This window comes from Hypanus sabinus, chromosome 5 (genome assembly GCF_030144855.1).
Source record: "Hypanus sabinus isolate sHypSab1 chromosome 5, sHypSab1.hap1, whole genome shotgun sequence".
NCBI classification, from domain to species: domain Eukaryota; kingdom Metazoa; phylum Chordata; class Chondrichthyes; order Myliobatiformes; family Dasyatidae; genus Hypanus; species Hypanus sabinus.
The window spans coordinates 43,884,075-43,898,565 of NC_082710.1; the positions used below are offsets into that span (position 1 = coordinate 43,884,075).

General features: G+C 43.2%; 1 protein-coding gene across 1 annotated transcript in view; it reads right to left on the minus strand.

Annotated features, from left to right (window-relative positions):
- The window catches only part of fancc (FA complementation group C), a 181,558-nt gene that overhangs the window by 43,710 nt on the left and 123,357 nt on the right, over nt 1-14,491 (minus strand). The window contains exon 9 of the mRNA XM_059969866.1: nt 10,883-10,938. Coding sequence (XP_059825849.1) covers nt 10,883-10,938 — 56 coding nt within the window. The remainder of the gene's footprint in view (nt 1-10,882; nt 10,939-14,491) is intronic.

A 14,491-nucleotide genomic window follows, 5' to 3' on the forward strand; every position in this document is an offset into this window, starting at 1 on the left:
TTATCTTGTTTAGCAGCCTCACAAACAACACCTTGCCAAAGTCCTTCTGAAAATCCAGTAAACAACATCCATCAACTCTCCTCTGTCAATCCTGCTGTCATTTCCTCAAAGAATTCCAGCAGATTTTTCAGGTAAGATTTCTTCGTAAAGAAAATATGCTGAATTTGGACTACTTTATTATGTGCCTCCAAGTATCCCAAACCCTCATCCTTAATAATGGACTCCAACATATTGCCAACTGCTGAATTCAGGCTAACTAGCCTATGATTTCCTTTCTTTTGCTTCCTCCCTTCTTAAACAGTGGAGCAACATTTGCAATTTTCCAGTCTTCTGGAACATTTCCAGAATCTAGTGATTTTTGAAAGATGACTCCAATGCCTCCACAATCTCTTCAGGCACTTCTTTCAGAACCCTGAGCTGTACACCATGTGATCAGGATGACTCATCTGCCTTAAGACCTTTCAGCTTCCCAAGCATATTCTCCTTTGTAAAGGCAACTATACTCACTTCTGACCCTGACACTCGAATTTCTGGCATACTGCTGATCAGTGAAGACTGACACAAGATATTTATTCATTTCTTCCACTATTTTAATGCCCCCATTGCTACCTCTACCGCATCATTTCCCAGCTGTTCGATATTTCATTCTCGTCTTTATTTTACTGCATATATACAGTGGATTCTGGATAGTTGGGTCACATCAGGCCCAGTACATTTGACCCAATTAAGCGATTGCCCCAAAAATCTGAAGTTTCATGGAAATAGTTAAAAAGGTATAAAAAAGGCAAACTACCATTTAACTGAGTAGCAAATGATGCATTTAAATGAAGTACAGAACAAATTAGAACCACTACCAGTACTACCACAATACTATAGAATACTACCACAGTATTATAGAACTGTGTATTAGTTCCTAATAGTTATCGACGGAGGATTTCATCCAGTGTACAATGCCATACTTCTTTGATTGACTGCAAATGAACAAAATCAGCACACACACCTCCGGGAGATAATGGAATACCTTCATTGCCTCACCCTCAATAATTTCTCCTTTGGCTGCTCCCACTTCCTCCAAACCAAAGTGCAGCCATGGGCACTCGTATGGGTCCCAGCTATGCCTGCCTTTTTGTTGGCTATGTGGAACAGCCTATTTTGAAGCCTACACTGGTATCACTCCCCAACTTTTCCTATGCTACATCAACAACTGCATTGGGCTGCTTCCTGCACCCATGCTGAGCTTGTCAACTTCATCAACATTGCCTCCAACTTCCACCCTGCCCTCAAATTTACCTGGTCCATTTCCGACACCTCCCTCCCCTTTCTCTCTGTCTCTATCTTTGGAAACAATTTATCTACTGGTAACTTTTACAAACACACTGATTCTCACAGCTACCTGAGCTATACCTCTACTCGCCCTGTCACTTGTAAAATTGCCAACCTCTTCTCTCAGCTCCTCCATCTTTACCACATCTGCTCTCGGGATGAGACTTTTCATTCCAGAACTAATGTGATGTCCTTCTTCAAAGAAAGGGGCTTTCCTTCTTTCACAATCAATGCTTCTCTCACCTCCATCTCTTCCATTTCATGCAGGTCTGCCCTCACCCCAATTTCCCACCTCACCACCATAGATAGGGTTCCTCTTGTCCTCACCTACCACTCCAGCAGCCCTGCATCCAGCACAGAATTCTCTGGAACTTCTGCCATCTCCAATGAGATCCTACCACCAAGCACATCTTCACCACCCCCCACCCAACTTCCTGCTTTCCTCAGGAATTGCTCTTCATGCAACTCCCTTGTCCATTCATCCCTTCTCTCTGATCTCCCTCCTGGTTCTTATCCTTGCAAGCAGAACAAGTGCCATACATGCCCCTACACCTCCTTCCTCACTACCATTAAGGGCCCCACACAGTCCTTCCAGGTGAGGCGACACTTCACTTATGTGTCTGTTGGCGCCATCTACTGTATCCAGTGCTTCCAGTATGGCCTCCTGTAAATCGGTGAGACCCATCATAAATTGAGAGACCACTTTGCCAAGCACTTATGCTCCGTCCACCAGAAAAAGCAGGATCTCCCAGTAACAGCCATTTCAATTCTACTTCCCATTCCAACATGTCAGTCCATGGTGTCCTCTATTGCTGTGATGATTCCACACTCAGACTGGAGGAACAGCACCCTATATTCTGCCTGCGTAGCCTTCAACCTGATGGCATGAACATCAATTTCTCAAACTTCTGGTAATTGTCCCTCACTTTCACCATTTCCATTTCCCTTTCACCTCATGTCTTTACCTGCCCATCACCTCCTCTCTGGTGATCTTCCCCCTTTCATTTCTTCCATGGTCTTCTAACCTCGCCTACCAGATTCCCCTTCTCCAGCTCTTTATTCCTTTCACCTATCAGCTCCCCAACTCTTCACTTTACCCCTCCCCCCTCCTGGTTTTACCTATTATCTACCACCTTGTTCTTTTTTTCCAGTCTTGACGAAGAGTTTGGCTTGAAACGTTGACTGTTTACTCTTTTTCATAGATGCTGCCTGTCCTAGTTCTTCAGTATTTTGTGTGCTCAAATTCAGTTGTGTCAACTTAATCATTCTCTTTGTCTTCATATTTCCCACCTTGGTGTTTTGATACAATGCTTTCAATGACTGTATCCTCAAAATCTTCATTTCCATTGTTATATTCAAGATGATTGTTGATACGTTCAAATTCTTCATAGTTCCTAACTAGTTTCTCTCCCGGCCATTTCTGGCATCGCCAAGATTCCCCCTTAAGGAGACTAAGTTGACTCTGGCCTATTTATATGCCTCCAAGTACCACAAAATCTCATCCTTAATAATGGACTCCAACATCTTCTCAACCACTGAAGTCAGGCTAACTGGCCTACAATTTCCTTTCCTCTGCTAAAGAGTGGAGTCACATTTGCAATATTCCACTCCTCTGGAATCATTCCAGAATCATTATTCACTGCTAAAGACATCCAACTACATTTGAAGAGGCCTTACAGGGACCTTTTCTCAACACTTTACCAATACTGTCTCAACATTTATCCTGGAAGTTATTCAAAATCTATTAAGGGAAGTGACGCAAAGAAAAAACAGAGGTGGCACATATCTGAACAAAAATGCCAATTAGGGAGCTTAGTGGTTAATATTAAGATTTTCAATGAAAGACATTAGTAGCAGAGGAAAATTTTAACACAATTTGACATTTATGGATGGGCCTTTTACAAAAAGGACATTTTATCTACTTAATATGTCATGGTTCCAATCGTTAATTCCCTATCTTGTTCCTAATTTCCTTTGATTGTACCCCGTCTCCGACCGTTAATTTTCCAATTGCTTCGAATTTTCTTTGATGATGGCACACCTGGTTTCCATCAGGACCTGCAGAATAAGAACCCCGGCATTACAGACCCTAGTTGCCAGATCGTTGGTCTTTTTCCTGTGTGATAACTAACGTTTCCCGACTGCTTAGAATCGTTTGTTCTAAGTTTAGCTCCAGTTTCAAGATTTACCTGAGACTCCGTCTCTCTGAGTCAAGGCTCCATATCAGAGCTCCATGTCAAGATCCCTCCTGTTTGCTGTTTGGCATTTATGCCCATGTAAGCATCCAAACTCAAACTCCGTGCCTGTATCCTGCACTTGGGTTCGCTTCCTTCGCTCATTGCAACAGAACTACCTGGCCTCAATGAACCCAGAGGACACAAATACCCTGCAACAAGCCCTTGCCAGCCAGGGCTCCCTACTGGATCTGCATAATTGACTTCTCCGGGATGTCATGGAAAACCTCCATTCCCTGTCTGCTAATGTAATGAAGATCAGTGACCAGGTGGACCATGTATCCACTCAGTTTACCCCATCCACTCTGAGAACTCTGCCCAACCAGCCCAGACAGGGACAGCCTGTAGTGGCAACCCCCTACATGTCAGCAACACCCCCGCCAAGACAGCCACGCATACCTAAACCAGAACACTACACTGGGGATTTGTGGAAGTGCCAGGCCTTCCTTCTGCAATGCTCCTTGGTATTTGACCAGCAGTCATCCACGTACTGCACAGATAAGTTGAAGATTGCTTATATCATGGGGTTGTTGTGGGGAAGTGCCTTAGTGTGGGCTACAGATGTCTGGGATAACAGGAGATCTGCTCTTCTTTCCCCACCTTTATCACAGAAATGAGAAAGATCTTTGACCACCCCATCCGTGGTAAAGATGCCACTAAGCGTCTACTCTCTCTCCGTCAGGGCTCACGCAGTGTTGCTGAATATTCCGTGGAGTTCCGGACATTAGCGGCCCACTCAGGATGGAATGATGAGACATTCCAAGAGGTATTTCGGGGTGGTCACAGCAACAGGATGAAAAATGAGTTGGCAGCAAGAGATGTCACCAACAGTCTGGGTTCCTTAATCTTCCTAGCTACCAGGTTGGACAATCGTCTCCGAGAACGCCATAGGGAAAAATCTGGTCATCCTCCACCTTTGGCCACTGTATGGCACTGTCTCCCACCAACACAAGCCTCCCTTCTCCTCCTGCTCCTAGAATAGCTCCCAGCCCGGCCATTTTCACCGCCCTGGGAGAGGAACCAATGCAGCTGGGATGGAAACGTCTTTCTCCCACAGAGCAACTTCGAAGATTCAGAGCAGCCAGTCCAGCTACTTCCGAGCTACCTGACCCCTTCAGCCAAAAGGGGAGGCACCAGTAGAAAGGGGTACCCTGGTGAGCCAGACAACATTCCCTTCCATCCCCCGAACCCAGATGCAGATCCTGGCTACTTTATGTTACAACCAACAACCCCTGCCTCTGTCAGCTGTAGTGTACTCCAGCACCGAGGGTAACATTCTGGATGAAGACATAGCTTCCTGGGCTGGAATTCCTCGGGAGCCGTTGAGTACCCCTCTGGAAGCCCAGGCACTAGACAGCAGACTTCTGGCCCGGGTCACACACTGCACACCACCTGTCTCTAATTCTCTCCAGGAACCATCAGGAGCAGGTACAATTTAACTTAATTTCCTCTCCTTAAACTCCTATAGTTCTTGGGTATCCCTGGTTGGTCCGCCATAATCCCCACATTGATTGGTCCACTGGGAAGATAGCCAGCTGGAGTCCGTTCTGTCACTCCACGTCTTCAATCGGCCTTTTCCCCTGGGTAAAATCACTGCGACCTCATTGGCCGCTGAAACCCCCAACTTATCCAAGGTTCCAGCCGAGTACCACGATCTGGGGAGGCGTTCAGCAAACAATGGGCTCTTTCCCTGCCTCCACACCGCCCTTACGATTGTAATATTGACCTTCTCCCCGGAGCCCCTCTACCCACCAGTCGGCTATATAACCTGCCCCGGCCAGAAAGGGAAGCAATGGAGGCTTACTTAAATGACTGTCTCGCGGCGGGCACTATCTGACCCTCATCTTCCCCTGTTCACACAGGTTTCTTCTTTGTGGGGAAGAAAGACAGCTCACTGCACCCCTGCATTGATTACTGAGGCCTAAATAGCATAACTGTAAAAAACAAATATCCACTACCCCTTCTCAACTCTGCTTTCGAACCACTTCACGGAGCCACCATCTTCTCCAAGTTGGACCTACGAAGTGCCTATCATCTGGTCAAGATAAGGGAAGGAGATGAGTGGAAAACAGCATTCAACATCCCTCTTGGTCTCTTCAAATACCTGGTCATGCTATTCGGCCTCACCAATGCCCCCGCCGTTTTGCAAGCCCTGATAAACAATGTCCTTAGAGATTTTATTAACTGCTTCGTGTTTGTTTATTTGGATGACATCTTAATCTTCTCCAGCAGTCTTCAGGAACACACCCACCATGTCCATCAGATTCTGCAGAGGGTTTGGGAGAACAATCTATTCATAAACCCAAGAAGTGTGAGTTCCATGTTCCTTCTGTCAGTTTCTTAGGATATATCATCGAGAGCGGGCAAGTGAGGGCAGATCCCGAAAAGATCCAGATGGTGGCGGAATGGCCAACATCCACGACATTCAAGCAACTCCAGTGATTCCTGGGGATCGCAAACTTTTACTGTTATTTTATCAGGGATTACAGCTGGGTGGCAGCGCCCCTTACTCAACTCACCTCTTCTAAGATCCCTTTTCACTGGGACCCCGAAGTGGACATTGTCTTCTCGGAGCTGAAGAGTCGTTTCACCTCTGCTCCAATCCTGGTTCCTCTTGTCAATTCATTGTGGATTTCAACGCCTCCAACTCCGGGGTGGGAGAGGTCCTCTCCCAGTGTTCTGGCCCTGACCAAAAACTTCATCCATGTGTCTTCTTTTCTCGCTGGCTGCCCCCGCTGAACGAAATTACAACTTAGGGAGCCAGGAGTTACTGGCAGTCAAACTTGCTTTGGAAGAGTGGAGGCACTGGCTGGAGGGAGCGGAAAATCCTTTTATCGTCTGGACCGATCACAAGAACCTCGCATACATCCAAACCGCCAAACGCTTGAATTCCCACCAAGTACATTGGGCATTATTTTTTTGGCCAGTTCAGATTTACACACACCTATCGTCCGGGGTCCTAGAACAGGAAGCCCAATGCTCTCTCCCATCAATACATTTCTGAGGAGGGCCTTCCCAACCCCGAGACTATCCTTCCACCATCCTGTGTGGTAGCTGCCCTTACCTGGGAGATCGAGGTCATAGTCAAAGAGGCTCAATGGACTCAACCTGACCCAGGTAACAGACCCTCCAACTGCCTCTTTGTGCCCGATTCCGTTCCATCTCAGGTTCTCCAGTTGGGGCACATGTCTCGTTTCACCTGTCATCCCGGGATCGATCGGACCCTGTCCCTTCTGAAGAGGCATTTCTGGTGGCCCTCCATGGACGCTGACACACGTTCCTTCCTCTCTGCCTGTTCTGTCTGTGCCCATGGTAAAACTTCCCACCGACCAGCTGCTGAATTCCTTCATCCCCTACCTGTCCCTAGCCACCCTTGGTCTCACATTGCGCTGGATTTTGTGACTGGACTACCATTTTCACATGGAAACACTGCCGTACTCACCGCGATGGACCACTTCTCCAAAGCTGTGCACTTCATAGCCCTTCCCAAATTCCCTACAGCTCATGAAACAGCCAACCTTCTCGTCCATCACGTCTTCGGCCTTCACGGGATTCCCTCGGACATTATTTCTGACTGGGGTCCCCAATTCATCTCTCAAGTTTGGAGATCTTTTTGTCAAGCCCTTGGAGCCTCAGTAAATCTGTTGTCCAGCTTTCATCCGCAGACGAACGGGCAGAGCGAGCTAACCAGGATTTGAAAGCAGAACTGCGCAGCATAACTGCCTACAACCCGTCTGCTTGGAGCACCTATCTCGCTTGGGTAGAGTACGCCCACAACTCCTTGCCACCAGAATGTCTCCCTTTGAATGCCCCCTCGGTTACCAACCCCCTCTGTTCTCCACTCTTGAAGATGATATTGCTGTGCCTTCTGTTCAGCTCATCTCCGCCGGTGCTGCAAGATCTGGAAAGACACATGCATGGCCCTGCTCCATTCAGCTGACCACAACCGGAGGATTGCCGATCGCCAACGGATTCCTGCACCTGATTACTGAACTGGGCATAAGGTTTGGCTTTCTTCTAAAGACATCCCCCTCAAGAATGAACCCAAGAAGCTCACCCCTCGCTACCTGGGGCCATTCGAGATTGAGAGTATTATCAACCCGCGGCAGTCAGACTCAAACTGCCAAAATCTCTGCACATCCATCCTACATTCCACGTCTCCCAATGGAAACTGGTATCTTTCAGCACTTTGTGCCCTCCTGCCGAACCCCCTCCACCTGGCCGGATCATTGACGACCACCCAGTGTACACCGTCTGGCGATTACTGGATGTGCACCACCAAGGCAGCGGCCTCCAATACCTGGTCGATTGGGAGGGATACAGCCCGGAGGAACGTTCCTGGATTCCCCGCTCCTTCATCCTGGACACTTCCCTCATCCGTGATTTCCATCGTAGCAATCCGGACAGGCCTGGTGGATCACCTGGAGGCTCCTGTTGGGGGGTGGGGGGCTGTACTTCATGGTCCCGATCGTTAATTCCCTACCTTGCTCCTAATTTCCTTTGATTGTGCCACAGTTCCTACCATTAATTTTCCAATTGCTTCTAATTTTCTTTGATGATGGCACACCTGGTTTCCATCAGGACCTGCAGTATAAGAACCCCGGCATTACAGCCCCTAGTTACCAGATCGTTGGTCTTTTTCCTGTGTGATAACTAACGTTTCCTGACCGCTTAGAACTGTTCGTTCTAAGCTTAGCTCCAGTTTCAAGGTTTACCTATGAGACTCCGTCTCTCTGAGTCAAGGCTCCATGTCAAGATCCCTCCAGTTTGTGTTTGGTATTTACTCCCGTATAAGCATCCAAACTCAATCTTCGTGCCCATGTCCTGCACTTGAGTTCACTTCCTTCAATTATTGCAACATAATAAAATGATGTTAAAATAATCTTAAGCTTCAGCCATTTATTACACCTGTAAAACTGACAAGAAATTTGTTTAAAGCAATGGTCATAATAAGGTTACTCCAGAGAGAACTTTACACTGAACAACATTATTTTTTCATGCTATAATCCCAATTTCATATAAGCAACAGCAAACACAGCATAAACTGCCCAGCAGAACTGATTTTTACCAGTTCTTATTGGTGATAATCACAATGAATGAATGAATGAGCATAATAGCTTGCTTTGGTTTCCTGCCATTGTGCATGACCATTCATTTGGAGAAGATGACACAGTTTCTAGCTACTGAAAGGACTCATGGCCAATGAACCTTACAAATAAAAGGCAATTGTGATAACAAATACTAAATGGCAGTAAACAAAAATATACGTTTCCTAGATTCATTGGCTTCAAGAATTCTTTACACATTGTCAAGCACTCACAAGTGAGAAGTACTTCAAAAATATGAGCTATGCCCCAACACTAAATGGAAAATTCATTTAAGCTTAAAAGAACAGACTGTAAATGTCAATGACATTTTAATTATCTCACTTGATCGCCCTCAGACTTGTTTATGCAGACAATTAAGCTTTAAGCAAGCAATTATGCTAAGTGACCTTAGAACCTGCACAGATCAGCTGGTTTGGGTATTTGCAGACATTTGTAACCTCTCCCTACTTCAGTCTGAGGTTCCCATCTACTTTAAGAAGACCACTGTTATCCCAGTACCAAGAAATATAAGGTAGAATGTCTTAATGACTATCTCCTGGTGATTTTTAACATCTGCCTTCATGCAATGTTTTAAGAGGCTGGTCATGTCACACATCAATACCAGCCTCCAAGACAAACTTGACCCACTGCAATTCGCCTATTACCGAATCAGGTCTATGAAAGATGCCATTTCCCTGATCCTACACTCATCTCTGGAGCACCTGAACAATTCAAACACCTACAATAAATTAAACTATTGTTTATTGACTCTAGCTCTACCTTTAATACTATAATCTCAGGTAAACTCATCTCTTAGACTTAGGACTCAATGGTTCCAGCTTCAATTGGATCCTTCATTTCTTGATCAATAGACTGATAAAAAGGATAGGAAACAACTCTGCCATGATTATACTCAACAAGGCCTTGTCCTCAGCTCCCCATTCTATTGCAACTATTTGGACAAGTTCGCAAATGACACCACTGTAATGGGCCTTATTTCAAATAACAATGAGTCAGAGTACCAAAAAGAGATAGAGCCTATTGACATGGTGTCAAGATCTCTGAGGATATAACAACGTATTGATGTAGTTACAAAGAAGGCAAGACAACGGCTATACTTTATTAGGAGTTTGAAGAGATTTGGCATGACAACAAATACACTTAAAAACTTCTATAGTTTTACTGTGGAGAGCATTCTGAGAGGCTGCATCACTGTCTGGTATGGAGGGGCTACTGCATAGGACCAAAAGAAGCTGCAGAAGGTTGTAAATCTAGTCAGCTCCATCTTGGGCACTAGACTACAAAGTATCCAGGACATCTTTGGGGAGCAGTGTCTCAGAAAGGCAGCATCCATTATTAAGGACCTCCCGCACCCAGGGCATGCCCTTTTCTCACTGTTACCATCAGGTAGGAGGTACAGATGCCTGAAGGCACACACTCAGCAATTCAGGAACAGCTTCTTCCCATCTGCCATCCAGTTCCTAAATGGACATTGAAGTTCTAGACACTACCTCACTTTTTTTTAAATGTACAGTTTTTCTGTTTTTGCACATTTTTAAAATCTGTTCAATATACATAATTGATTTTCTTGCTTATTTATTATTATGTTTTATTTTATTTATTATTTTTTTTCTCTCTGCTAGATTATGTATTGCATTTAACTGTTGCTGCTAATTTAACAAATTTCACGTCACATGCTGGTGATAATAAACCTGATTCTGATTCACATCCCTCAATGTCAGCAAAACAAAAGAACTGGTCATTGACTTAAGGAAGGGGAGGGAGGGAATTGGTGCACACGTTCCTGCTTACAGTATATCAACAGTGCTGAGATTGAAAGAGTTGAAGGTTTATGAGTTCCTATGAGAAAACAGCCTAACCTGATCCAACCAGATAGAAGCCAAGACCAAAAGAGCTCAACAGAGCCTCTACTTCCTTAGGAGGCTAAAGAAATTTGACATGCCCTTGTGTATCCTCACCAACTTTTATCAATGTACCAGGGAAAATACCTTATTCAGATGCTTCACAGCTAGATATGACAACTGCTTTCCCCAATAACCACAAAAATTTGAGGACATTGTAGACATAGTTCAACACACTTGTACAGCATGAGTAATTTTGCAGTCTTGGATAAGTTCTGGCAGGGATGTTAATAACAGAAGGAGAGATAGAAATAAACATAGTCCTTAGATTAATGCAATGTGTACTTATATGAATAAATCAGCATATAATTCTTACCTGAAAGCATTATCAATTACCCTAAACACCGAAGGATGATAGGCTGATACTTTTGGCTGCAATTAAAAAAAACATTAATTGGAGCGTTAATCTTGTACTAATTTATTGAACAATGGAATAATTTTTCTAAAACAGTTGCTTTCACTAAAGTTTCCAATTTAAAACATTCCAAGGTGAAATGAATTTGACAAGCTGAAAATATGCAGGTTTTGCACGAGGCACATCCTGAATATCACTGTAGAGTTCCATAAATATTCTGTTTAATATTCTGAGTTAATAAATTCTAGCAACACTGCAAGCATATCCAAAAGTCTGAATTGAGACCTACTCTGGATATCCTTATTTTTTAACCAGTTAACCCTTAAAGCAAGAAACAATAAAAAAGATAAATGAAAATTATTCATATTTATTTAATAAACATTTAAACATGTTTTTATCTTTAAGATACTATAATATATGTACTTATTATCCTTCCAATATACATAGTTTTTGTAAATTTAACTTCTCTTATGTATATTGACTACATTAACATGAATATATACAAAACAGAATCTATAATTTTTTTCTCCATTCAACCATATTTCATACTCTGCTGGTTTAGTTCCAATTGTGGCATTTGTATCACCAGGTTAAAATAAAGGCATTAGTTTCCACTCCAGGACTTGAAGCCATAAAGTAAAATATTGGTTCAGTGCAGTAGTTTGGAAGGGCTGCATTATCAGAAGTGATATTCCTTTCGGAACACTGTTAAAGAAATGATCACCTGTCAGTACAGATGTAACTGTTCAGATAAGAGCTTGGTATTCTGCCAACATTGTGAATCAAAATCAGATTTAATATCGCAGGCATATGTCATGAAATTTGCTGTTTTGCAGAAGCGGTAAGTGCATTGCACTGCATAATAATTTAGAAAAACTATAAATTACATTAAGAAATATATATAAAAATGTAATTAAGTAGTACAAAACTGTCTAGCAGTTATATGCCGTCTGCACTACTAATTTACTGTGCCACTGTTGGAGCAGTCTGGTTATAGCCAAATTGCCTACATAATAGTTTATCTACAATTCTAATTCCCATCAGTGAACATAAAAATAAGAGCAGATCATGCAATCTCTCTTCTGCCATACCTCAGCATCACTTTATTACACCAGCTCTTAATCCCATTATTTCCTTAATAATCATAAATCTATCAATCTTGTCTTGAACACACCCAGCAATGGTGCCTCCAAGGCCTTCCTGTGTAAAGAATCCTAAAAATTCACTGCCCTCTGAATAATAGAATATCTTTCCATTTCAGCACTTATTTTGTGTATTCTGGATATTCTATCCCTGGGGGAAAAATCATTATTGCTATTATCCTATCAAACTCATTAGAATTTTCTTTTTCAATGAGATCAACTCATTCTTCTAAACTTGAGATTATCGAACCAGTTTGCTTAATCTCTGCTCCTAGGCCAACCCTAATCAAAGGATCAATCTGGTGAACCTTTGTTGTAGTACCTGCCCAATCAACAAGACCTGGTTCCCCAAATAGGAGTAGGCAATGTTGCAGATGGGGCTGTAGCACAGAACTGGGCAAATTTTCTACTGGGGAAGAAATGACAAAAATAGCAAGGTTAGAGATGGCTCAATGGCAGAGGTAAAGAGAGATGGGTGAGAGAAGTGTGGGGGAGACAAAAATGGTAAAAGTAAGAGTGATCATTGCAATTGCAAAGGCTGCAGCAGGTTTAATTTGGAAGGGTATGTGCAGTACACCTTGTAGCCCAGAATCAATGCTGGTAATCACAAACCATTTCTACATAGAAAACCACACTTACCTTCCATGGCCAGGTTTGCTATTGACAATGTCAGACCAGGAAGGCAGGCATAAATTTCACAGTCTCAACAGAACACTAGAATAAGCAACTGACCTCCCAGAAGTAGGACTTTCTCCCTGCTCCACATCCCACCTCCATTAAAATTTCTCAAATTTAACTCAAATAATAACAAGGCGGCCTACAGGGAAGAAGTCATCTCTTTGACACAGTGGTCTCAAGAAAACAACCTTTCCTTCAGTTGAAAAAACAAAGGAGCTAGTTGTGGATTACAGGAGGAATGGAGACGGGCTAACCCCTATTGACATCAATGGACCTGGGGTTGAGAGGGTGTACAGCTTCAAGTTGCTCGGCATCCACATCACCGAGGACTTCATGTGGTCTGTACACACTCAGCTGTGTGGTGAAAAAGACAAAATAGCGCCTCTTTTACCTCAGACGGTTGAGTAAGTTTGGTAATGGGCCTCCAAATCCTAAGAACTTTCTACAGGGGCATAATTGAGAGCATTGTGACTGGCTGTATCACTGCCTGGTATGGGAACTGTACTTCCCTTAATTGCAGAATTCTCAGAGAGTGGTGCGGATAGCCCAGCGCATCTGTAGTTGTGAACTTCTCATGATTCAGGACATTTACAAGGACAGATGTGTAAAAAGGGCCTGTAGGATCATTGGGGACCCAAACCATCCTAATCACAATCTATTCCAGTTGGTACCATCCAGGAAGTGGTACCGCATCATAAAAGCCAGGACCAACAGGCTCCGGGGCAGCTTCTTTCACCTGGCCATCAGACTGATGAGCTCATGCTGATTTGAATGTACTCTATATTACATTGACTGTTCTACTTATTATAAACTATTATTAATTACTATGATTGCACATTGCATATTTAGATGGAGGTGTTATGTAAACATTTTTACTCCTTACGTATGTGAAGGATGTAAGAAATAAAGTCAATTCAATTCAAATTCATTTCCTTCTGTACCAATTTACTGCAGCCACACATTACTTTTAGCTTGAATAGTTTTTTGATTCTGGTTCAAAGTCTAGTCATTAAGCATTTGAAAGGTCACCATCGATCTCCACACAAAACCTAATTAAAGTATAATTCGTTTTTGATTCCAGGCTAAATTATGTCGTTTCACATATGAAAATACCTGCTTTAGATGGCTTTGTAAATTAAAACCTCACTGGGATTACTATAATTGTCATAATCATTGTTTCAAGTAACAATATGCAATGTATATTGATTGATGTTCCTCACCGGTATACATAGTCCATACTATTTATCCATTGGATACAGGTGAAATTCTGAGCAGAGACTGGTCATAATTACTGCAGCTGCATATTGGGTATCTTAATTTATTCTGCTCAACGGGAGGAAAGGATTTGCATTTATAAAGCCCTGTTAACCCTCTTACAAACACTCCGGAGTATTTCAAATACAATGAGCATGGCAGTCATTTAGTGGAAAGCAACATTACGTGAACAGAATAATTGAGCTTGATGCTAAGTATGCCACATGATAGGAGCAGGGAGTCCTGCATACAGGAAACAAGGAAGTTGATGCATGACAGAAGCTTTTGAATCCAGCAAACCATATAATTTCTGATTTTTCTGACCAATTAGTGATGTGCATCATGCGATTTCAACTCCAATATTTAAAGACGGGCTCCCTACGTGCAATTAGTAGGAAGTTAGAGTCAGAAGCCAAAGACAAAGAAGTGGTGGAATGAAATTTGGAAGTTGTATAGCTCCACCTCGGTTCATAGATTGAACTATGGACATAAAAGT